The sequence below is a fragment of the Drosophila elegans genome, unplaced genomic scaffold (assembly GCF_018152505.1).
Source record: "Drosophila elegans isolate 14027-0461.03 unplaced genomic scaffold, ASM1815250v1 contig_183, whole genome shotgun sequence".
Taxonomy (NCBI): domain Eukaryota; kingdom Metazoa; phylum Arthropoda; class Insecta; order Diptera; family Drosophilidae; genus Drosophila; species Drosophila elegans.
The window spans coordinates 266,913-289,971 of NW_024545550.1; the positions used below are offsets into that span (position 1 = coordinate 266,913).

At 44.5% G+C, this 23,059-nt stretch overlaps 6 protein-coding genes across 23 annotated transcripts; 2 read left to right on the forward strand and 4 right to left on the reverse strand.

Moving 5' to 3' along the window:
- Positions 1 to 25: 25 nt before the first annotated feature.
- On the reverse strand, positions 26 to 1,196 carry LOC108145243 (ceramide-1-phosphate transfer protein). Its single transcript, XM_017270512.2, has 3 exons — positions 959 to 1,196; positions 679 to 896; positions 26 to 618 (listed from the first exon to the last, which is right to left on the reverse strand). Exons 1-3 carry the CDS (start codon positions 1,114 to 1,116, stop codon positions 323 to 325), a joined length of 672 nt encoding a protein of 223 aa, XP_017126001.1. The 5' UTR covers positions 1,117 to 1,196; the 3' UTR covers positions 26 to 322.
- A 551-nt stretch (positions 1,197 to 1,747) lies between these two features.
- Positions 1,748 to 3,077, reverse strand: LOC108145204 (SAGA-associated factor 29). The gene is made up of 4 exons (XM_017270446.2): positions 2,942 to 3,077; positions 2,654 to 2,882; positions 2,444 to 2,601; positions 1,748 to 2,288 (listed from the first exon to the last, which is right to left on the reverse strand). The coding sequence occupies exons 1-4, from the start codon at positions 2,978 to 2,980 to the stop codon at positions 1,845 to 1,847; spliced, it is 870 nt and encodes a 289-aa protein (XP_017125935.1). The 5' UTR covers positions 2,981 to 3,077; the 3' UTR covers positions 1,748 to 1,844.
- Positions 3,078 to 3,497: 420 nt separating this feature from the next.
- LOC108145221 (60S ribosomal protein L29) lies at positions 3,498 to 4,126 on the forward strand. The gene is made up of 4 exons (XM_017270476.2): positions 3,498 to 3,546; positions 3,608 to 3,632; positions 3,774 to 3,881; positions 3,948 to 4,126. Exons 3-4 carry the CDS (start codon positions 3,780 to 3,782, stop codon positions 4,074 to 4,076), a joined length of 231 nt encoding a protein of 76 aa, XP_017125965.1. The 5' UTR covers positions 3,498 to 3,546; positions 3,608 to 3,632; positions 3,774 to 3,779; the 3' UTR covers positions 4,077 to 4,126.
- On the reverse strand, positions 4,114 to 5,467 carry LOC108145220 (queuosine salvage protein). Its single transcript, XM_017270475.2, has 2 exons — positions 5,002 to 5,467; positions 4,114 to 4,937 (listed from the first exon to the last, which is right to left on the reverse strand). The coding sequence occupies exons 1-2, from the start codon at positions 5,258 to 5,260 to the stop codon at positions 4,162 to 4,164; spliced, it is 1,035 nt and encodes a 344-aa protein (XP_017125964.1). The 5' UTR covers positions 5,261 to 5,467; the 3' UTR covers positions 4,114 to 4,161.
- A 32-nt stretch (positions 5,468 to 5,499) lies between these two features.
- Positions 5,500 to 20,762, forward strand: LOC108145217 (kinase D-interacting substrate of 220 kDa B). 18 transcript variants are annotated; one of them, XM_017270461.2, is made up of 13 exons: positions 5,501 to 5,937; positions 9,915 to 10,388; positions 14,008 to 14,142; positions 14,319 to 14,516; positions 14,579 to 17,343; positions 17,400 to 17,578; positions 17,643 to 17,881; positions 17,950 to 18,120; positions 18,184 to 18,408; positions 18,542 to 18,571; positions 18,700 to 18,796; positions 19,892 to 20,158; positions 20,222 to 20,762. In XM_017270461.2, exons 2-13 carry the CDS (start codon positions 9,933 to 9,935, stop codon positions 20,407 to 20,409), a joined length of 4,950 nt encoding a protein of 1,649 aa, XP_017125950.1. In that variant the 5' UTR covers positions 5,501 to 5,937; positions 9,915 to 9,932; the 3' UTR covers positions 20,410 to 20,762. The 18 variants fall into 18 exon arrangements, with proteins under 18 accessions (XP_017125949.1, XP_017125950.1, XP_017125951.1 ...); XM_017270463.2 differs by lacking the exon at positions 18,542 to 18,571 and having other exon boundaries at positions 5,502 to 5,937; XM_041707646.1 differs by lacking the exons at positions 5,501 to 5,937; positions 9,915 to 10,388 and adding an exon at positions 12,131 to 12,624.
- Positions 20,621 to 22,560, reverse strand: LOC108145219 (protein panoramix). The gene has a single exon (XM_017270474.2). It carries the CDS (start codon positions 22,451 to 22,453, stop codon positions 20,873 to 20,875), a length of 1,581 nt encoding a protein of 526 aa, XP_017125963.1. The 5' UTR covers positions 22,454 to 22,560; the 3' UTR covers positions 20,621 to 20,872.
- Between the last annotated feature and the right edge of the window lie 499 nt (positions 22,561 to 23,059).

The window sequence follows — 23,059 nt, forward strand, 5'->3', positions numbered from 1 at the left end:
ACACCCAGATAAGGCAAGTTGTTCATTCATGACTAAAGCTTTTATGGCGTTAATATACGGGGGTTTCGGGAAACATTGCACAGCCTGCGGACAAGGCGATCGATGAGCGATTGCAGGCAATTTAAAATGCTATATTAAAACTTACAGGCTTTTGGGAAACAAATACTTGCAGTTGCACTCAACACAGACAATTTAAGCTACATAAACTAGTTTGGGATGGTCCACTAGATCTGATTGAGGAATTCATACAGAATTTATGATCTACCAATGTCTTTTGCACACTTTATCAGATCGCTGGAGTACCCCGGATACGTGGTAGATTCTAAGGCAGGCTGTGAAGGTCGTGGAGAGTGTAGAGCTGATCCGTCCGGTCGTAGTTGGTTCGCATGTGCTCCAGCATGGTCGGCAGGTTCTCCTTGGCCACCTCGACGTCGGGGCATACCCGTTTCAGCAGGTCTCCCCTCGTGGGCATGGCATACATGGCCAGGCGAGCTCCTTTCCGGATGAGGAACGAGTGATGCTTGCCCAGGGTGTCATCGTAGGCCTCTTTGCACACGTCCACGGTCTTCTGGTCGTCGGGTATCGCTTGGATCCGATTGAGAAACTCGTAGACGAAGTCTAGATAAGACAGCCACAATCAATTAGCCAATGTGGCAGTTGAAGAACCAAGCCACTCACCCAATCCGCGATGAAGTCGTAGCAGAGTGCGACTCCCGGACACGTATCCCTTCTGGTTGAGCAACTGGGCTTCCTTCTCGTACTCCAACATGGTCCTGAAGGAGTTGAAGTGTTCCAGCTCCTCCGTATCCTTGGCCCTCAGGGCGTATAGTATATCTATTTTGCTGCGCACATCGCTGCTGACAAAGCTAAAGACACTGCCCATTAGCTGGAAGAATCTGAGAAGGAGACTTTACCATGTAGAGCTCTATTTCTCACAGAGATTATTGAGTATCATTACTTCATTATTTCCTCGTAGGCTGCCAAGTAGGCGTCCATTTGGACATCATCCTCCTCCAGGAGACTGCTCTCAAAGAGCGTGGACACTCTCAGGATGTCGAAGCAGTTCACATTTTCCACGGTGCCATTATTTTGCGTCGCTAAGCCTGTCTCACTCATATTATTTAGCTGCCCTTTTTTTTTTGTTGTGCTACGAACTTACTTTAAACTTTTTTAGCTTGGGAAACTAAAGTGACCGTGTATGCAAAATATACCAAAAATATGCCCAGTATATACCTCTCTAAAAATACTTACTTTTATCGCAATCACAAACTATGGTAGTCTATTGTGAATAGTAATTTTTTAAATTTAATTGTGTCTACATTTTTTTGTAACACAATTACCCTTTTAGGGAACATTCCCAAGATAGTTTTAAATAGAACAAAAAGTTGAATTTAATATAAGAAAAATACTAATTTGTAAACAAATTTCCAATATATGTTTGTGTTCATTTTTTGTAACGATTTTCCCTTAGAACGTTTACTTCCGTTTGCTTAAAAAAAATAAAACTGTTTTAAGCAGGGACATAATTTCTTATAATTTGTTCGCATTATATGTAGTTATTTTTAAAATTCTGCCTATTTTGTTATCAATGATACCTAAGAATAACAGCATTCCACTTATAGAAAATCTAAGCATTTAATATTTTTTTTAAATTTTAAATTTATATATAATTTAAAACTCAATCTTTAATTTTACCACCATTGCTAGTAGTTTTAATTTGTAAAACACTTTTTAATATTTGATGATATTTTGCGTTAGCTGTGGTTTATTTTTACAATACCCAAATATTGTAAACTACGAGCTCTCTTTATATGCTTAATGCTAAAAGTAAAAAATATGGTTGTCTAAGCCGATGAGAGATTCCCGCTGCCACTGCCGGCGCCCTTTTTCGTGGGGCGATATGCAATCACATAGCGCTGAGCCACCGGCAGCGGTTCTGCGTAACCATTTAGGTACGAGGAGTCCTCGAAGAGCACCTCGTAGTCCTCGGTGGCGGTCTGCGGCAGGCGGTGGACGATGGCCTTGTAGAAGCAGGTGGTCTGCGGATATAGCGCCATTACCACCGTGTCCTTTGGGAACAGGGCGTGGCCGTCGGTCTCGGGATTCGCACGCATCAAGGGCAGTGGAATGACCTTTCGCTTGCTCAGCACATGGCGGTCCTTCTGCTCCTCGTCAATGTCGATAACGTCGTATTTGTTCTGGCGATGGAGGAACTGCACCACCTCCGCCAGGATCCAGTTCTCCTCTTCGTCGATTCCCTTGGCTAAGGCTGCCACGTTGTCGCCAACCTTGAAGGAATTTAAAGTTGATAAGCAGGTTTTGAAAGTTTGTTAAGTTCAATTCCGAAATGTTTTTTTTTGTTTGTCAAAGCGGATTTAAAATGTTGGGAGAATCTTCTACGCTTAAATTTAGAATTTATATTTCTTAAAAATTCTAATCCCACCTTGGCCACATAGTTTCCCTCGGCGGGAATGGCTCCACACAAAGCCGGTGCCCGTTCTCCGAGTTTGCCAACAAAAAGGGGCAGCGTTTGTGCCGATAGCTGCACCATTTTCATGAGGGCTCCTCGTCGAATGGCCTCCTTGTTTCCAGCATTGCGAGCTGTGGAGCAAGTAAGGATAAATCCTGCCAATAAACCCATTCGAACACCCACCTTGTATCCGCCTCTCATTCCGAATGCTCCGAATCTCGTGGATTTTGGCCAGGGCAGCGCGAATTGTGGCCTCCTCCTGCGAAGCCTCCATTAAGCTGGCTTTGAGCAGGGGTTTTACCTTCTGATTGGTGGCATGGAGCGATCGCACCAGGCTGGAAATAGAGTTCTCCGCCCGGCGACGCTCTTCGTCTACAATATGAATATGTTGCTGAATGTCCTTCAGGCGATCCTGCAAAAACATTCATTAAACACCATTTAAATACATTGCAGCCAATCAAAGTTCATTACCTGAATCTGTTGAGCAGCACTCTCTGCAGTTAGTGGCATCGTGTTTATATTAAATGTTTTTTTAAATTGCTACGTATTTTACCAATTTGTTTATTTTTGTAAGGAAAACAAAACAAATCAAGCCCACAACGCGTTAGTGTATTGCGCTCGTGCACAAGGCAAAAACTATCGTTGGTTGCCAAAGACTAAATACTAGATTTTAAGGATTTTTAACAGAATTAATTTAATATTTAAATTAGTGTTTTAAAAGTAACTCAGTAGCTTAAAATGGAGAAATCTCTGACAAAAATCTTAATAGTCAGAAGTTTGGAACGGAGAGTATAGATTCTTTGCGATAAAACGAAACTTTCCAACTAACATTTTCGATGGTTAATGACCAAGGCAGTTCCATGATTTATTTTGCAAAGCCTTTGTGGTCTTTTACAATGAGGCGGTAAGTACATATTTTGAATTTAGATACATTTTTTACAGTAGTGATGGAACATATTGCACCTAGCAGCACGTAGATAACAGCACGATAACTTCACGTGGCTGGCATTATTTAGGTTATTTTCTTTGGGCAGTGACAACCACACTAATTTGGCCTTCTTTTCCATTGCGTTTCCGTAAGTGTGCTCCGCGTTTTTTTCTACTTCAAGTTTTAACTCATAAAATCTCCATTTGCAGCTAGGAATTCCAGTGTGCGAAAAACGTAGGTGACAGTAACGCATTTGGTGTGATGAAAAATCCACAAAGGATGCATTTTTTCGAGGATTACCAAAGGCGGTGCCTAACACAAGTTATTTTCTGTTTTCATGTGCGTCCATGGCGGAACTTTGGATATTCGGAATAGTTTAAGATGGCCAAGTCCAAGAACCACACAAATCACAACCAGAACAAGAAGGCCCATCGCAATGGCATCAAGCGCCCAATGCGCAAACGCCACGAGTCCACTCTGGGTGTAAGTATTCGGAAATAGGAAATATCTCCCAAAGGTTATATTTAAATGGTTTTAATCACCCGACAGATGGATGTGAAGTTCCTGATTAACCAGCGTTACGCCCGCAAGGGAAACCTTTCCCGCGAGGAATCCGTGAAGCGATACAACGAGCGCGTCGCTGCCCAGAAGGGCAAGGCCAAGCCCGTTACGTTGTAGATTGCCCCCGATTTTGGATCATTAAAGGATAAAGCAATTTAACAAACTCATTCGTCGTCTATTTATTTTAGTTATCTTCCCCTGCCTAGTAGTAGATGCTCAGCACCTTGTGGAAGGGGATGTGCTCCAAGTCGGCATTATGCTGACGCCGGTAGTCCCACAGATACTGATCGATCACAATAGAGTTAACATTATCCAGCGAGATCTCGGGGTGTTGCTCTTGGAGTATCTTGACCACAGCATCCCTGACCAGTTCAATGATGTATATCGATGCACCGCGTATCTCCACCTCCCGGGGATCACCGTTCTCCAAGAGCGTATCGGATTTAAGGAACTCCATTAGCTCGTTGGTGTACTCCAGACTGCCAAAGTGGACCAGCACTTGGGGAATGCGATAGTCGGCAAACATCGTTATCTGTTCAATGTCTTTGAAGTAGCCAAGTCCTTGGCCTCTGTAGCAGGACCATACATCGCCCACCAGGATCTGTGCTCGCTTCAGGATGGAAACCCGCTTCCCAGCGAATTCCGCCTCATCCCGAAAGCAGGCAAACTCCTCCACAATGAGATCTAGCAGTCGTACCGCTGATTTATCGGCTGCCTTGATCAGGTTCTCAAAACTGCCATCATACTTCTCGATAAGAACTTTTCCCACTTCATGAAGCGACTCCAGGCGCTTTTGGATCAGCGGAATCTTAGTCTCCCCGTCGTCAGAACGGAAAATGTTCTCCAGGGTTTCCAGATCAATCTTAGAGTAGAACTTGGGATTGATCACATCCACGCCTTCTTTGATGGCTCTTTTAACAGCTGCACATAGAGCAAAGTAGCCGGTATAACCTTCGACCTTGTATTTGGTGTAGTTATCTGTGGAGGATTGCTCTTAAAGATAAGAGATGTTGCTCAATTCTATAATTAGGTATTTACTCACTGGGTGTCCAAAAGCAAAAGTTAAGGGTGTCTAGCACAAAGACCCAATCGGCTGCTCTCGAATTATCCTCTTGATTAAAGTTCGGGTTAGGATGCAGTTCGTGCTGCGAAAAGTTTTCTACAGAAATGCGCTTTTCTTTTAGACCATTTACGATTTCCTGGGTTAGTTTTTCAATGCCGGCGGGAAGAACACGCACGTGCTGGGCATGCTTAACAATATGTTCACCAGATTCCCGGGGATTTAATTTGCTGACAGACATTTTAACTAATCTTTTTTTTAAGTTTTCTAATAGAAGCGTTGTGAAATTAGGCGGTAGAAAAGGCGATTGCTTAATTTAGGACATTTCTGCCTGGCGACAGTCTGGCATCGTCACCAGGGCTGACGAGGCACAAGACAGTTTCGGCTGGGTGGCAACCCTGAATAGACACATGAAGGAGCTGCGAATTTCGCTCGTCGCTCCCAAAATAAAATACGCAGATAATAATTAAATGGCAATGGTAGTTGGTAAAAGCAACGCCAGCTTTCTGTGATCGATTGTGTAATGCTTTCAAAGTGAAGTGCGGGCGCAAAAAAACCTCGCGAAAGTGCCGTAATTTGCTCAAACAAAAAAGTCTTTGATGCTTGTTTGACACTTTGTTTTCGTAAATTCACTTGATATATTTGTTTTACTGAACAGTTACTAGAGTGCCGAAAGTTCTTTGTGCCGTTGAAAAGAATTATTTTATCGACGTTTCGGTTGGCACTCACACACACAGATACTGGCACCCACACAGATACGGCATCGCGGATACAGATACAGTTACACGTGCGCTCAGCTGTTAATGAATGCTGCTCAGCTGTCGTTTGTTTTCATTCCGCGTTGAGATCCCAGATCCCGAGAATATCCCCAAAAACCCGGATACCCGCAGATATATATGCCCTTGATCCAGTCAACAGGTGAGCTCATCCGGTTCCAACCCGATCCGAAGATTCTGCGGTCTCATAGTTATGCGCTTACTTTTGTTTGTAGACACGACCGACTCCGATAATTATATAGTACAGTATTATGGCGGTAGCCCATGAGTAGCCTCAAAATGTGCTAATAAGTTGAACACTGGAATAGTTGATTTATTTGCCATTGTATTTCGCTCTTGAGTTTCCCCACACACACTCACCAAATTATAAGTAGTTTACATAAATAAACTTAGAGACCTAGAACTTGCAATTCACACACACACAGACACACACCCAGCCGTATTTATTTTTATAAATAATAATCTTTCTGAACCCCTCCGTTTTTCGCTTTCATCTTGAAATCGTCATCAATTTAATTTAGTTATTTGTTTACTTTTGAAGGGAGCGCTGTCGGCTATAGGTTCTTAGTTTCTTAACTGTTCCGTATGTAATCTGTCATAATACCCTTCGTGCTCGAAAGTAAGGCACTCTTTATCTTTCCCGTTATCGCGCACTCCACATTCTATATCCCCAAAGTGACGAGGTAGCTTAAAAGCTATCAAGACATACAATTTCAATACATCATCGACCATAATTGAATGCTCGTCAAATTTAATGTGCTAATTTGAAACGATCGTGTATTGATTTCTATACTTTTCCACAACGATCTTGTCAAGCGATGGAGTCTAAATCTGTAAAGGTACTTGAGATCTTCTTTAATTCAACCTCCTCACAAATAGATGCTAATTAGCGAGATAAATCAGACATTTGGCAATCATTGATCGCACCTGATTTCATCAAGTGAAGTGTCTCAGTTTGTTTTCGAATTGTCGCGGCACCTGACGCAAAGCTGCAAAGATTTAGTGAAAAATCGTGAATATGGCTGAAAGTCTGCAGGTGTATTCAATTTCTCATTTCATGGAATCCCATTTGGCAAACTCAGCTAATGGCAACAGACGCATCTCGAATTTCCATGTGAGTGAGTGTCCAAATAAACAAACATATTCAATATAGTGAAAAGTGAGTCCGAAGTGGATAAGAACAAGCTAAGGTTCCCTAAGGAATGATTCACCTCAATAAAAAATTTTATTTTATTTATTACTCAAGAAAATGTAAGCCAATTCCGTTTCTCATTGTATTTAAATTCTTATAATTAGTAATATATTTCCGCCATCATGTTTTGATCGTTGTTTATTTACAATGTTTAATAAACTTGTAATAGTTTTCAGAGTGTTCAATAAATTCTTTGATTAGATTAAACTTTCAATCCATATTGATAAGCTTTTAAGGGGAAATAACCAATCACAATTTTTGAGGATTTGCTTTGTCTTTGGATCAGAAATGGCTTTTGGACTAATTTCAGTTGTAGTTTTTATATATAGCGGCCTAGTTAATTTTTATACCTCCTAAAAACCTAAAATTCCAAATGCTTTGTTTTGTATTTGTATTGTAAGAATTAAAAAGGCCTTTGGGCTGACTAAGAATTCATTAGTACATACATTCAATATACCAAAGTTGTACATTCGATACGTGGAGGAAAACCTCGGAATTGTATTATTTAAGCAAGGGTATTAAACGCTTCGGCAGTTCTTAGTCTAGTTAACAGTTCGCTTTTGTTTTCATTGCGACATCACCCACATTCGCTCATCACGTGTGTGTCTCGGCACACACGCCTAGTTTGATAAACACCGTTATTTTTGGGGTTACAGTTTCGCATTTTATCAAAAACAATAAGCAAAAAATAAAACAAAGCAGAGCCAGGAGAGCGATTGACTGGCGTTCGTTCTCTTTCTGCGCCAGCGGTTTCGCTTCCAATTCCATTTAGTTTTCCAGCAGAGCGCACCGCGTGCGCTCCTCTAATCGGTGTTTTTTTTTTTTTAAATATATTTCTAATAGATTGTAATCTCGGTTTTTGCCAATTTGCCTAGACACTATATATTATATGCCAATCGGTGCTGTGGCGTATAATTCACCGCTTTCGCTAGGAGATGCTCAGTTTTATGTGAGCCCCGACAAAGGGGAAACAAATATTTGCGCTGTAAAACTGATAAAAAAAATAAAGTTGTTCTACAATTACCTCATATCTAATCGTTGTAAAAATGAGACGCACACCCAAACTTCAACTTGTGGGCCGCGCCTACTCGGAGATGTCGCCCCTGAATCCGGATCCCTTGCCGGACACCCCAACGACGAGCGGTGCTGGACAGGATCGGCGGGTCGATCAGAGCGGCTACGGCAGCATCTTCCCCTTCGGACTCCTTCGCGGCTCCTTTGGCCGCGGTGGTAATCCCAGCCAGGTGGGTGATCCGGTTCAAAAAGCACAGCTTAGTGGGCATATGTTACGTACGTATTGAGGCGATTGCTTATCGGATATTGCTCTATACGTTTGCAGAAGCAAATTGTTTAACCGATAACGCAAACGGCTTTCCATCTGTTTGTTTTATCGTCTCAATTAGTCGCGACGCGTCGAATCGCCCACACCCTTCTATATAAAGATATACCTACATTTGTACGCCCAAAGCAAGTTACTTTTGACAGTCGAAGCTCTACAGATCAATTCTACATTAACTTTATGGCTCAATCCTGAAAGTATGCTGCTCTTTGTTTGTGCAAAGATGCAACAAATGGTTGTTTAACAATACAAAGTAAGATGGTTTTCAAACTTTATTCAACTTTGATAATGGAAAAGTTGTGTCCTAGTAGCTAATAAATATTACGTTGCTTAAAGGTTTAAACCGTATATTTAATCTTAAAAATAACCATAATGTTTAAATTGCTTTTATTGTTTAGGGCAAAATATAATGGGAAATATAAATTGAAATAAATTTCAACCTACGATTACCCATATCTAATAATTATGAATTAATTCTTCTTACTCTTAAATTATTATAGTGTTGATACAACTTCTATTAGAAAAAATCTGTGTTTAGCCAAGAAAGAGCACACACGAATTCTGTGGTAACTTTAAAATGCCCCTTATTCCCTTCAAGAACTTTATCTTTAATAATAACCCAATCTGCTCATCCTTTTCCGGTGCGAATCTCATTTTCTATTTGACTTTGGGGGAAATAAAGAAAAGGTAATTAACACGATAATCATTGTGTGTTGTCTTTTGTTTATAAGGAAGCGGCTATATACGGGCTAGTATCCATTGCTTATCCGAGTTATCAAGCCATCAGTGCTGTCTGTTTGCCCAATTAATGAAAACTAAATAGAGAGCGGATCGTTTGGTGCCCGTCGCCACGGCATTTATATGATGCTTCCATGCAAATTGCGGACAGTTTACTGGCGGCGGTCGATGCCCGACGTTCGTTCGGCGGTTCCAAATCGAATTCCGAACATACATACATAGTACATTTCTTTCATCGATTGCAAGGCGGCCTTCAAGACGGAACTGAGTGGCGAGAGTTTGGCGAAAATGTTCAAATCCCGCCTAAAGACGAATCCGGGTGGGAGTGAGGTGTGTTCCGGGTGTAACATTGTCCCTATTCTCGTGATAAGTGTTGTGCTAGGGGGAACTCGATAGTCGAGATGCGCTCCTTTCCTATCAGCGAAACTAGCTAAAGATATCATGTGATAGAAAGGCACGCTGTTACCCAACTGTTGTCAGTTTCCGAGTATTAGGTGTGTGTTATCAGCCTGTCCACTTTACTCTTCAAGGGAATCCCGAAACAAAGCTTGAGCGACAGGCCTTGTGTTCGGGTCCACCCCAAATGAAATTGCATCAGTCAGTCAATTGTGATTCATTAAGGGAATGGCTTCTATTGCTATTCCATTCAGACAGCTTTAATTAGACCACGACATGTCATTCATAAAAGCATTAACAATTCCATAAAGCTAAACTGCCATAGAGCGCAAAGCTTTCGTAGCGACTTAAGTCACGTAAATAATGATATACTAACTAAGCCACGTCCTAGATAAACGGGTGCACTAAGGCATCTCGTCATTTGCACCTGAAATACATCATATATATACAACAGTAACCCAGATCACCAGTCATGCCGAAAGATGGTCACTCACGTAAGCCACAAAAGAAGGCGTCAGTCACCGAAGAAACTCCACTCTCCGAGGGCACAAACACAACTCCAGCCACAAGCTCACCCAGTATATCCACTGGTCACTCCACCATTGGAGCTCTGGTGAGCAATCTGCACCATCATGACATCCAATCCCTACACCAGCCACTGCTGGAGAGTGAGGAGCGGGTGATAAGCGCGAATAACCACAGGAATGCTCGGCATCCCCATCGAGGTTATGGAACCGAGAGAAAGCCCCACAGCTCCCTGCCCCGTTTCGTGATCGACATCGAGGAGGAGACGGATGCTGCGGTGGCTGCGGCGGAGGGCAAGGAGATTTCCAACCAGGAGCCCGAGGAGCACTCCAACCAAAGTCCTTCCCGCCGCTTCAGCCACTTCAATCTGGCCCTGCGTCGCTTCTCCCACATCCATGCCCACGTAAATGCCAATTATCCTGGCTAAGTTGGTGTTGTAACCTTGTTGCTCTGCCGCTTGTTGGACCCTAACCCCTGAGATTGGCCTAACCCCATGTACATAGATACCCACAGCCACACACATACACACCCAACCGCACACAATCGCACACAACCGGGAATAACTCCCATCGAAAACAAACCTGTATGGGTCGCGTGCACTGGATCTAAAAATAAACATTCCAGCTGCAGTCACTTCTTCTTTCCTGACTTTGGTTTACTGCTTCGCTCTGTGCCACTAATGCGCCAAGAATGGTCTTTCTTTCATTCGCACAGCCAAGAACAGTGCTTAAGTATACAGTTGCGGGCAACACATTATATACAAGTACTAGCACCTTTCACAAATATTAAATCGATAAATATATCGCCATTTAAAGTGTTTATACTTCACTTTTACAGGCCGTATTTTAGATAGAAGAAAATCCAAGCAATCTCTTTGAGCGATAACAAAAAGTTGAAATATTCAACTAACTAAGAGCTTTTTAGATAATTAATCAATTAAAATACTGTTTCTTACAATCGAACTAAAACTATTTCTTTCATTTTTTAGAAGAATTTACTTTACTTTATTTACTTTTGTATCTTCTTACCATCCCCAAAAGTACTTATGAGATTTGGTGCCTTTTGAAATGTGATCTTAGTTTTTCATTTAAAACACGATATTTTTAAATTTTGTATTATCAAAAGATTAACGTATATGCACAGTATTTTAGACATTACTAATTGCACCAAAATTTAACACTTAAAGGAAAGGTTATCGCTTTTAGGATATTAGTAATATTTAATTGCTGTAGTTTGTTAACAAAGCACAATGTTTACAAAAATGTTAACTAAAAAAAAAAGTGTTAAGTAATTTAAGCTTTGATTTAAGGGCTTTTAATCATTATTAGACTTGTTCTGTAACCCCAAAACTATAAATATTTCGGATGCTGTAAGAGCACTTTGCTAATTTTCCTTTGGGATGTGATTCCACTGACGCAACGAAACTTAACCCATTACTACAGCTCTTGACGATGAGAACCCATTAAGCGAACTCGAGTGACGTGCGACTCAATTGCAGGCACTCGAGACAAGTTAAAAAAGAAAAAAAAACAAACACACAAATTGGCAATCGTTCATTAAACGTCTTCATATTATCGATCGCCTTCAGTCACTGTCGCTAGTACTTCTGGTACAGCTACTTCGGTATAACTTAATCTTTCAAAGTGTGCCACAACTATCAAGTAACATATACTCAACACGCCCTCAAGTAATTATCGAGTAAAATTAATTAATTGCCCGACCAAAAGACACCTTGTCTAATAACCTAATGGAATCAATAAAGCCAGCAGAACACTCGGCCTTCTTCTAAGCATAAATTCAAGTGAAACTCTTTACGCAAGGCGGTGCAAAAATAACCAGACTCGCTGTGACCACAAAACCTGGTCAATCAGTCTTTGTGCAACGCTCGTGGCAGCAGGAGCGGCTAAAAGCCACAGCTCCCAAATCGGCAAACACGTTTCGAGTGGCGGTTTTTGGCCAATTACTATATTTGCGGCACGAAACCGCCAAACCGCCAAACTACCAAACATCACCCACCGCCAACGACTGTAATCGGCCAGAAAAGCGATGCTCGCTTCGGGTTGCGTGTAAACTTAGTTTCGCACTGTCCGCCGGAGCGGAGCGGTAGCGGTAACAAAACGCTTGATAAGCCGCCGTCAGACGTCGACGAGCCACTAAGGCGACAGGTTGCAGCGGCCAAGAAACGCTTGCAGTGTGTACAACAAGAAACCAAATACCCATAGGAATTAAATTGTCAATTAATTTGCAGTGCGGAAAAAAATAAATGCGAAGCATACAAAACGGAAAAAAAAATGAAGAAATAAAATGCACATACTGGCACCTAATTAAAGTGCCACTCAGTGAGAGTGTAACTAGTGTGATCTCTGGCAGTCCAAATGCAGAGAAGAATTTTAATGTTTACATTGCGCTTTATCAGCTTGACGCACGTACAAAAGACCACGAATTAAACGGAAGGCGACATCACATCATCAACATAAAGTACAATTTATCAAAATCAAAAATAATCAAAACTGGAGACTGTTGAGCGAGAATCAGCTGACAAAATGAAACTATCAAAGAGCTTTGATGAATTGATTCTGAATGCCTCGCGGTTGAGCTTGAATAACTTGCGATCTCCTGCGAAGAAAAAGGGGAAAAATGTAAAGTATTCAAGTGTAAATAGCACCCATTGATTAAATTAGTCAGGCTTATTAGTTCTACATAAATTCTTAGACTTAAAACAAAATACCTTATTTAGAAAGGAAATACCAATGGAAAAAATGCTTAACTTAACACTTAACTCTTTCTTATATAGAGGAAATTCCATTGCTGAAACTTAAATTCAGAGATAAAAATTATAAATAAACATATTCGAGTCTAATGATATGTACTCATGCCGCACATTTGCAGTCGTAAATCTGAGCTATCTGATTAATCTATTTTCTATCTATTCTTTTCGGCCAGACAACTCCTTACTTACTGTTACTGATACGCAATTATTCGATTCGTTCTAGGGTGCTTAAAAAGCAGCAATTAGATCTAACATAAGTCAATTCAGCGGTAACTTTGTTTACCATTTTGTATTTACTGTACCGTTTTACTTCCCTTCGTTACGCCCCAGTGCATTTTAACACCTTCGAATGAAACTTAAACCCACGGCGAAGGCGAAATAATCCAAATCTGAATACAGCAAGACCGACTTTAGCCTAGCCAATAAACAAAACTGTTGATGTTCTATCGATTCAATTGAATGCTCCATCATCATCGCTCTCAAAGACCGAAGGTTCAGCAAAATTAATTAGAACAAACAAAATAAATTAAAGCCAAGCTACTGCAATGCGTGAGAGTTGGTGGTTGGCAATTGTTCAAATATCAAATACGGCAATCTGTGACGTTATCGTTAAGATGTGCGATTACCTGACTAGATGAATATCTATTTACCTTCGGACTACGAGATCAAAGTTGTCTGGGGAGTCGTTTAGATATCATGCTGAGATGTGACTCCCTTTGATATTTTTAGAAAATTCCCATAAAAATCGCTATTAACGTACCTTTAAATACTGATTTCTTGGAGAACTGTTTATTTCACAATTGCCCATCGAGGATTGATGGTGGCTTTTTATAACCCACATTATTAGTTTATTGGCACCAAAGATTGGTGACTCAATCATGAACCTATGGATAATTTTGACAATACACCATTATTTAGCACTATGATAAACCATTTCTGTATGTGTAAGAGTAATTATTTCCTTATGTTGTGGTTCTTTTGGCTTTACTCGGTTAAGCATGCGAAATGTTCAAATATGACCCCTGGAGGCAACAGAAGTCCTCTAATCGATGTATTTCACCAACCAAACGTTACAACATTTTTAAATATGAGTTATGGTTCCTGTCTCTTAATTGCTTTTTAACACGAATAACTGGTACAAGTTTTGCTCAAACCCACATTATTTATTTGCATGATGTTCGGTTCAATTATTAATTAATGTTCAATTACACAAATTTGTTATACCCCATTAATGCTCAACCTCTTTGTGCAGAACATAAATCGCTTTGGAGACTCCATGGGTTCGCTCGGACATCGCGCCTTGTTGCAGTACATCGATAATAATGACATTTCCGGCCTGCGCGCTATTTTGGATAGTCGACATCTAACCATAGATGATCGGGATGATGTGAGTTTTAAAAAATGAAAAGGAATATAAGCAATTAAAAGCAAATGTTATAAAATAACTAAAAGCAAACAAAAGGTTCAAGTTTTTCACATGCACTGCTTTATATTCCTTTCGATTTGTTTTTGATTTGGAATATTGTTTAAAAATATTGACATTTATTTTCGGATACCTTCCAGAATGCCACCACAGTGTTGATGGTTGTGGCCGGACGCGGTCTGACTGCTTTCGTCCGGGAATTCCTGGCCCGTGGTGCCGATGTTCAGGCGGAGGATTTGGATAACTGGACGGCTCTGCTATGCGCCTCCCGCAATGGACACTTTGATGTGGTCCAACTCCTGCTAGACCATGGCGCAGAGGTGGAGCATCGTGATATGGTGAGCCTTATCCATCAAACAAGTCTCTAGATCTAGATGCTAATCCTTTATTCTTTTCCCAGGGTGGCTGGACGAGCTTGATGTGGGCAGCCTATCGCGGACACACGGAGTTGGTGCGTCTTTTGCTGGACAAAGGAGCTGATGGCAATGCCCACGGTAACTACCATCTGGGCGCCCTATTGTGGGCGGCGGGGCGTGGCTACAAGGACATCGTAGAGCTCCTGGTGCAACGCGGAGCCAAAGTGAATGTGGGTGATAAGTATGGGACCACAGCTCTTGTTTGGGCCTGCAGGCGAGGAAATGTGGAGATTGTGGATACGTTGTTAAAGGCTGGCGCCAATGTGGACACTGCGGGCATGTATTCGTGGACACCACTCCTCGTGGCAGCTGCCGGTGGCCATACAGATTGCGTTAGTTCCATTCTGGAGAAGAAACCAAATGTGAATGCCTTGGACAAAGACGGAATGACCGCCCTTTGCATAGCGAGTCGTGAGGGTTTCCAGGATATAGCCGCCTCCCTTATAGCAGCTGGTGCCTACATAAATATCCAGGATCGTGGAGCAGATACACCCCTCATCCATGCCGTGAAGGCAGGTCATCGAACTGTGGTAGAGGCGTTGCTCAAGAAGCATGCTGATGTGGATATTCAGGGCAAGGACCGCAAGACGGCCATTTACACCGCGGTGGAGAAGGGACACACGCCGATTGTCAAACTGCTGCTGGCCACCAATCCCGACCTGGAGTCCGCCACCAAGGATGGGGATACTCCCCTGCTGAGGGCCGTCAGGAATCGTAACTTGGAAATCGTCCACCTGTTGCTCGACAGGAAGGCCAAGGTGACGGCAAGTGACAAAAGAGGCGACACCTGCCTGCACATTGCCATGCGGGCGAGGAGCAAGGCGATTGTAGAGGCTCTCCTGCGGAATCCCAAGCACAGCCAGCTCTTGTACCGGGCCAACAAAGCTGGGGAAACGCCCTACAACATTGACTCGCTGCACCAGAAAACCATATTGGGTCAGGTCTTTGGCGCCAGACGACTGAACACCAACGAGGATTCGGAGGGAATGCTGGGCTACGAACTCTACTCCTCCGCCTTGGCGGATGTGCTAAGTGAGCCGACGCTAACCACTCCCATCACAGTTGGACTCTACGCCAAGTGGGGCAGTGGAAAGAGTTTTCTGCTCAACAAGCTGCGCGACGAGATGAACAACTTTGCGCGCCAATGGGCGGAACCACCGATCCGAACCAGTGGCCTGCTCTTCATCGTCTGCCTGCACCTGGCATTGCTCATCGGAACGATTGTGGGACTGAGCACCTGGTCGGCGGTGGTGGGCGTATCCTCGGCCGTGGCTTTTATGCTGCTCGCCTATCTGCTGCTGGCCGCTGTCAGGTACTGCAACTATCAGATGGACATGCAGTGGGCCTACTCCGTGCAACACGGTCTGGAGAAGCGAATGACGAGGTTGCGTCTGATCCTGCAGGTGGCCTTTTGCCATCCCCCGGGTCCCCAGTCGGATTCACAGGCCAAACCCGTGCGGTTTCACTTTGCGGAGGCGAACAGTGCCTCGCCAACGGGCGATGGAGCTGTGGCCCACATGCTGGCCGCCCTCCTCGATGCCATCGAATCCCACTACGGATGGTTGGCCACCAGATTGTATCGAGCCTTCCGTCCCAAGTGCTTGAAAGTGGATGTGGGCTGGCGGTGGCGTCGCATGTGCTGCATACCCATTGTGCTGATCTTCGAGCTGGCACTCGTTACCCTGGTCACTGGAGTATCGCTCATCGTCGCCTACTTCACGTTTGCCGATGAGCAGGAGAAGGAACAGATACTAGTGGGACTGTATGTGACCACTGCCGTAATGGGCACGCTGATCTGCACGCATCTCCATGTCCTTGCCAAGGTGTTCGTATCCTTGTTTACCTCCCACATTCGACTGCTGAAAAGAGCGGTGCGGTCCAGTGAGTCTGCTCCATTGACCATGCTGGGCGCCGAAGTGGCCGTGATGACGGACATGGTCAAGTGCCTAGATGCGTTCACCACTCAGCAGAGTCGCTTGGTGGGCGTGATCGACGCTCTGGATTCCTGTGACACGGAGCGGATTCTCACTCTGTTGAATGCGGTGCAAACGCTACTCTCTTCACCTAACCGACCCTTTGTGCTGCTCATTTCGGTGGACCCCCATGTGATTGCCAAGGCAGCGGAGGCCAATAGCCGACGGCTCTTCACGGAGGGCGGAATCGGAGGACACGACTTCCTCCGGAACTTGGTGCATCTCCCAGTTTACCTCCAGAACTCCGGACTCAGAAAGGTTCAGCGAGCGCAGATGACAGCGCTGCTGTTCAAACGAAGTGGCGGAGGCGATTACCAGACAGACGATGGACCCACATTGGGACACTCGGTTTCCGCTCGTCGCCTGTCCAACGCCTCGGAGATAATCTCCAGTCAGGAGAAGCTTCGCGGACCCGCCCGTGGAGGCGGTGGAAAGAAGCTGCGTCTCTCCGAATCCGTCGCTAGCTCCACAGGTTCCAATCTTCACCGCCTGGGTCAGAATCCACAAACAGTACTCGATCTGTCGCGAATCGTGCTCACAGATGATTACTTCAGTGATGTGAATCCGCGAAGTATGCGCCGCCTGATGAACGTGATCTACATCACGGTGCGTCTGCTCAAGGCCTTCCAGATTGACTTCAGCTGGTATCGCCTCAGTTCCTGGATCAACCTCACCGAGCAGTGGCCCTTGAGGGCCAGTATGATAGTGCTGCATCACGATCAGTTTATGGATGGCAACGCGGATGAGAGTGTGTCCCTGCAAAGCGTTTATGAGAAGTAAGTCTTACAAATCGAATTAAAAGTAATCTAAATTAAGCTCTTAATCCCTTTAGATTGCGTCCAAAACTTGCTTATTTGAGAGAGGCAGCTCCACTTTTGGAATTAGATCGGGATGAACGAAAGCTGGATGCCTTTCTGCAATTGCACAAATCAGATTTGCTCGTGGCGGATTTACGCATCTTCTTGCCTTTTACCATTAACCTGGATCCTTACTTAAGGAAGGTATTAAAGGGTGAGTTTTAAAAAAACCTTAAGATGAATTTAAGATCAAAAACTAAGTAAAATTTCTTTCGCAGAGGACCAGCAAACCATCGAGGACGAGGGCTCTCTAGTAATACAAGCCAGACCCAGCGTTTCCAACACCATGCGTCAATTTCCGGCGCCCACCACATATGTGCCTTCGCCGCAGGCCTATCCGCCCTACCAAATGTTCCAGAATCCAGAGTATCCTGCTAATGAGCTGCGCTCCAGGAATCTCAGCTCGAGCACAGAGCCCGTCACTCCACTGATAAACTCACCAAGTGATTCATTTGGCGTAAGTTTTCTATTTGTGAATGTTTCGGGAACGTAATGTCGAAATCGCTTATCTTGTGTGTTCAACAGGAGGACATCCTGCAAACCAAGCTGACCGATTTAACCGTGGAGGGAGTAATCAGCCTGCTGGAGAGGATTGAGGACATGAAACCGGCGTTGGCCAAACTAGCGCCCGTGCTCCGCGAGAATGCCATCAATGGTCGTGTGCTGAAGCACTGTGATATGCCGGATTTGAAATCGGTAAGGAATTAAGTTTAATTTGCATAGTTTCCCCCGTTTTAATGATACCCTCCCTACGAACAGGTTCTGGGCCTGAGCTTTGGTCACTGGGAGCTGTTCCGCCTGCTGATCACCACACTGCGGGAATGCGAGCGCTTGCCAAGGAAGCAGACGCGCCAGCAGCAGCAACCACCCGCCATAGAGGCGCCGTCGAGTGTCCCGATGATCAAGGATGTAACGGATGCCCTGATGCAGCCACCCAGAGAGTCCTTGTCGCGGAAGAACTCCGTCAGTCATATGGAGAAACAGGTAAGAAGGGCCCACAATCAGCTAGGAATGTTAGGATCGAGCAGCATTATCTTTAAAAGACCGATTCGCTCTAACTCATGTGCTTTGATCTATTCTTATTCCGACCATTTAATCAAACCGAAACGAAATGCAGTCAAAAGTGCATGACTACGAGTATTTGCAGGTAAAGCTCAGACACTAAGAGACACAGACTGAAACCCAAATTTCTAAGCCCACATTTGTGCAAACCCCCATAACAAGTCAAACGTGTGCCAGTATATGCCCCATCTAATAGAGTATTTGTATCAATAGGTCACGCTGGAGGAGCAGATGATCTGCGGCACCCTGCAGACTCTGAACGAGGAGGCCTACGAGGATGTGGCCAGCAGCGAGCGACCGAGTCCCACAGGTGAGATGTTGGCGGCAGCCGCACAACTGCAATTAGCACCCATCCGCGAGTCCTCCGAGTTCGGATCGCCATCCGACGATCAGAAGCAGTACGGGTTCAAGATAGGCCACATCAACAACAACCAGTACTTGCATGCGGAGTACAACCGGAGCGTGAGCTCGCATTCCCTGCAGAGTCTTAGCACTCTGGTGGGTGCTCCCAGTGGCCATGGTGGTCCGGGTGGTCCGGGTGACGGTGGCGGTGGCCTGCACCTGGGCAATGGTAACGATCTTAGCGGTAGCACGCTCGATCTAATGCATGTTGACTCGTTGTTTGATGGTGGTTGCGGTGGCGGTTATCATCGGGCATCGCGCCAGGTCTCGATTAGCAGCGAGCTGATCAACGACTCCAGTTGCCTGCCCATGGTGGTGGTCATACCCAATGCCTCTGGCGAGCAGGCCTACGACGACACCAAGCTGTGAGAGGCCAGTGACTCAAGTGATCGGGCTGCATGGGGTTGAGTCGTACTTAACTTTTAAAGTCTGACAAACTGAACCAATTCGAACGCTGGACCAATGCCCGAGCCAAATGAATCCAGACCAGAACAGACCAAAACCAATAGCATATCATTCCAAAACATGACTTTACTTACGTGATTTGTTTTACTCTTGCTTTGGCTTGGCTTTGATCCGGTCAGTATTATCTATTACTAACATTTGAGTTGTGCGATTACTAAATCATTCCAATTGTTCTATGCCGAAGATTAGTTATTAATTATTTGCCACACAAAAACACACACACACACGATACACGATACATTTAAAATTGTGAATCACCCACGAAACATGAACAACTAACCGAATGGTACACTAATCACACCCAACTAAACCCTATGATGAAGCATCAAATAAATGATAAATCTTATGAACAACTTGTTACCTCTTGCATTTTATTCAGCTTTCTATATGTGCTTATGTTCTGCCTTTAACCTCTGTTCTTAGTTCAATGGTTGCTTTACTTCACCTGGTCACTATAACTATTCCGGGATAGCACCTCTTGTGGCGGGTAGTCCCCCCAGATCCCTAACTAAATCTCCCTCATCCGTATGATTTTTAGAACTCGACTCGCCGAGTGCCGGAGCCGCAATGACGACACCATTGCTCGGCTCCTCTGGCAACACGCAGCCGCCGTCTGGTCGGGATTCCATATTGAAGCAGCAGGGAAGCGTCAAGGCCGACAAGCGGGTATCGATCCAACAAACGGCGACCACGGCTAATAACAACAATAATAGCCCCAAGCTGGCACCAAATGTGGAATATGTTTCCGAGCGTCAGCCGGATGTCCACGGAGTCAGCAAGCGTCTAACGAGCAAGCCGCCACCAGGTGAGGATTACTAACCAACCTCTAGTTTAAAACTTTAACTTATTAAGTTGCAATGTTTTACAGGACCCCGACCCGCTTCGCTGATCATCACCCGAAACGATTCCAACTCACAGTTCCAGCTGCTCCGCTCGTCATCAGTGGACTACGACGATGTGGAGGCCCAGGAGCATCGCACCACGATTAGGACCACTTTGCTGGAACAGCAGGAGGAGGAGGAATCGGCCCCGTTCGTGTTTACAGTGCGCAAATGATACAATCTTCTCTACTAGGTGAAACTAGTGCCAGCTACGCTTAGTTACAAATTATTATAGTTATAGTGCAATTAACCAATAACTATAGGACTTTTTGGTAACTCTGACTTTTGGGTTACACAACGATCGATATAGTACTAGTACGCTAGGAAAAGACACCTTGCTTGCAAGTCTTGGATGTAAGCCATAGCACAGTAAAGTTTACTACTTGTTATAAATGTATGATGCATATGTGCATATGTGTATTTATTAATTATACAATGAAAGTGAGAAAACATTGAGCGAGATGATTTACAAATTGAAAATAGATTAAAGCCACTTGGCAATCGCTTTACCTTTGAGCGGCAGATTTATAATTATATACATATGTAAATTCGAGAAATACAAAATGTTTTGAGCTTCAAAGGCATTTCGTATTGGCACTTCTGGTCATGAAAGCAATTAAAATCGTTGTGTCCTTTGTTCAATTAAAGAAAGTATTTTGACGTTCAGTCGCGCGTTTAATGGCCACAGCCGGTTCCAAGGCCCTGTAGAGTTTCATGGCCAAGGTGGCATCCGGCAGGCTCTTGCTGAGCGCCTGCAGGGAGTACATTACGTTCGACTGCTGCTGGGTCAAGTTCATTTGGTCAAAGTTGGGATCCTGCCAGAAGGCTCCTTTGAATAGGCTTTCCAAACGAACCTGGGTGCCCGCATCGTGGGTGGCGGTCATGCGTTCCGTTTGGGTCGCTGCATTTTTGTAGAGCGTGGCCGTGTCCGCTTCCACATCCGGCCCCAGACCCTGCTCGAGCTGCTCCTGCTTCAGCTTAAGTATTCGCTGCGATGGCTTGGCCGTGCTCTGGATCTGCTTTAGGCGCGCCACATCGATGCCCAGGAGGCGGAGCAGCTCGCTGGTGGCCCGGGGCACTGCTTCCAGCCCCCATTTGGCCAAATCGATCTTGGTTCCGGGCGTGGAGTTGAACTCGTAGACCACATTCATGTTGTTGCAAAGGGGGGAGGGATTCTCGAAGCAGCCTTGGTTTCGGAAGGATTCGTTGATGGGCAGCTTGCACACGGTGTCCACCATGTGGTATTCGTCGACCTTCTCTTTGTTGGCCCTCTTCTGGAACATTTCCAGCACCAATTCAGCCCGGGCCACTGCTAGATTACGCTTGTCTGCCTTTGAGAGATTCTCAGTATTCAGCTCAGCCTGCTGTGGCTGACGCTCGTAGAGATTGGAGACTGCTACCAAACGGATGTGCCTCTCATCGGCGCGCACTGGAACACATTCCAGCTCATCCGGGTTTTCGGTTTTGACCCGATGCCTGCGACCACGATGCCTGTGTTCACCAGAACATCGCTCCTCCAGGCTCTCGTCCTGCGTACTGGCGCTACGCTTTCGCTTTTTGCACCCCTCCTGATCCCGGCTGGAGCGATGGGACCGATCCTTCTTGTGCTTCTTTTTCTTCTTCTTTAGCTTTCCGTTTTCGCTTCCTAACTCCCTTAGGATCTCTCTTTTCCGGGCTACAAGATCATCAGCATTATCTGAATCGTCACCTCCATCGAACTGGCCAGGTTGCTGTGCTTTTTGTAGATTGTCTGGGATCAGGTCCTTGGAGACATCCAGGGTGCACAGGTCCATGTCGTCCAGGCTCTTTCGGTTCCTAAAATCACTCGGAAGTCCATAGCGGCTACAACTGCCCTGCTCAGCCAACTGCAATTTTATAGTGGGCAATACATGGGCAGGTGCGGGGTTTTCAATATCAAAAGGGTCATTCAGCATGTTTTCCAGCATTTGTTCAACATCCTCTTTAATCTTTGGCTCTGCCTTCGGCTCGACGGCATCCAGGTGGTTTTCCAGGTGGGCGCCCGGAGTCGGAGGCGCTGAACGTGGGCCACCATCCCCCGGATCACTGTCCCAACCCGATCCGGACATCGGCACTTCGGTCGCAAATGCGTGCAGTGGGGAATCGCCTGTACATTGCCGTAGTGGCGTGGCCTCATCCTCGTCGATGGCACCTTCCTCGCAGTTCTCGACTTTGACTTCTAGCTTGATCGGCAGATCCATTGCTTCTGCTACTTCCTGTAGATGGATGCAATAACCAATAATGAAATTGGAAACCTTTGAATTTTTCCCCCCCAAATAAGCTGAGCGTGCAATTCTGGAGATGACAGTCCAAGCACCCGATAACAAAATTGGATACCAAGAACACATAGATGTCATAGGAATGATCGAATAATTCAGCAGAAAACAATCGAACTTAAAACTCAACAATTTTTACTGTTTAAGAAAGCCTAAGGCCTATAGTTTACCTATATATGAATAAAACGGTATAATAAAATGAAACAATACCTAAGTTGAACCAGTATCATTATATCTTTGTCCATCTCTAGCATGGTGGGCGGAAGTGATAGGTGGCGAGAGAGACCTGTTGATCTATCGATAACGCCACCTTGAAAAATACTCACCACGGCTGCCTAGCGACTCTCTAATTAACCAAATGTTTCTCAATTAAATGTTTATTGACAAGATGTATTGTTAATTTTTCAATTAAAAGAGTTATGTGAAAGCATTTATTTGGCATACAATTGTTAAGACTCCAAAATATATTTGAAAATCGGGTATAAAAAGTGGCATTCATACATACTGAGTGTAAATAAAAACAGCCAGCTG

Excerpts from the sequence above, each read along its gene's own strand:
- LOC108145243 (XM_017270512.2), bottom strand. The coding sequence starts at position 1,116 with ATGAGTGAGACAGGCTTAGCGACGCAAAATAATGGCACCGTGGAAAAT. Across the intron at positions 897-958 it reads GCCTACGAGGAAATAATGAA|ATTCTTCCAGCTAATGGGCA; the intron begins GTAATGATACTC and ends TCTCCTTCTCAG. Across the intron at positions 619-678 it reads ACGACTTCATCGCGGATTGG|ACTTCGTCTACGAGTTTCTC; the intron begins GTGAGTGGCTTG and ends TGTCTTATCTAG.
- LOC108145204 (XM_017270446.2), bottom strand. The coding sequence starts at position 2,980 with ATGCCACTAACTGCAGAGAGTGCTGCTCAACAGATTCAG. Across the intron at positions 2,602-2,653 it reads GAATGAGAGGCGGATACAAG|CTCGCAATGCTGGAAACAAG; the intron begins GTGGGTGTTCGA and ends CTTGCTCCACAG. Across the intron at positions 2,289-2,443 it reads AGGGAAACTATGTGGCCAAG|GTTGGCGACAACGTGGCAGC; the intron begins GTGGGATTAGAA and ends AATTCCTTCAAG.
- LOC108145221 (XM_017270476.2), top strand. The coding sequence starts at position 3,780 with ATGGCCAAGTCCAAGAACCACACAAATCACAACCAGAACAAGAAGGCC. Across the intron at positions 3,882-3,947 it reads GCCACGAGTCCACTCTGGGT|ATGGATGTGAAGTTCCTGAT; the intron begins GTAAGTATTCGG and ends ATCACCCGACAG.
- LOC108145220 (XM_017270475.2), bottom strand. The coding sequence starts at position 5,260 with ATGTCTGTCAGCAAATTAAATCCCCGGGAATCTGGTGAACATATTGTT. Across the intron at positions 4,938-5,001 it reads CTTTTGCTTTTGGACACCCA|ATAACTACACCAAATACAAG; the intron begins GTGAGTAAATAC and ends AATCCTCCACAG.
- LOC108145217 (XM_017270460.2), top strand. The coding sequence starts at position 9,933 with ATGCCGAAAGATGGTCACTCACGTAAGCCACAAAAGAAGGCGTCAGTC. Across the intron at positions 14,517-14,578 it reads AGGTGGAGCATCGTGATATG|GGTGGCTGGACGAGCTTGAT; the intron begins GTGAGCCTTATC and ends TTCTTTTCCCAG. Across the intron at positions 18,409-18,541 it reads TCAGTCATATGGAGAAACAG|TCAAAAGTGCATGACTACGA; the intron begins GTAAGAAGGGCC and ends AACGAAATGCAG.
- LOC108145219 (XM_017270474.2), bottom strand. The coding sequence starts at position 22,453 with ATGGATCTGCCGATCAAGCTAGAAGTCAAAGTCGAGAACTGCGAGGAA.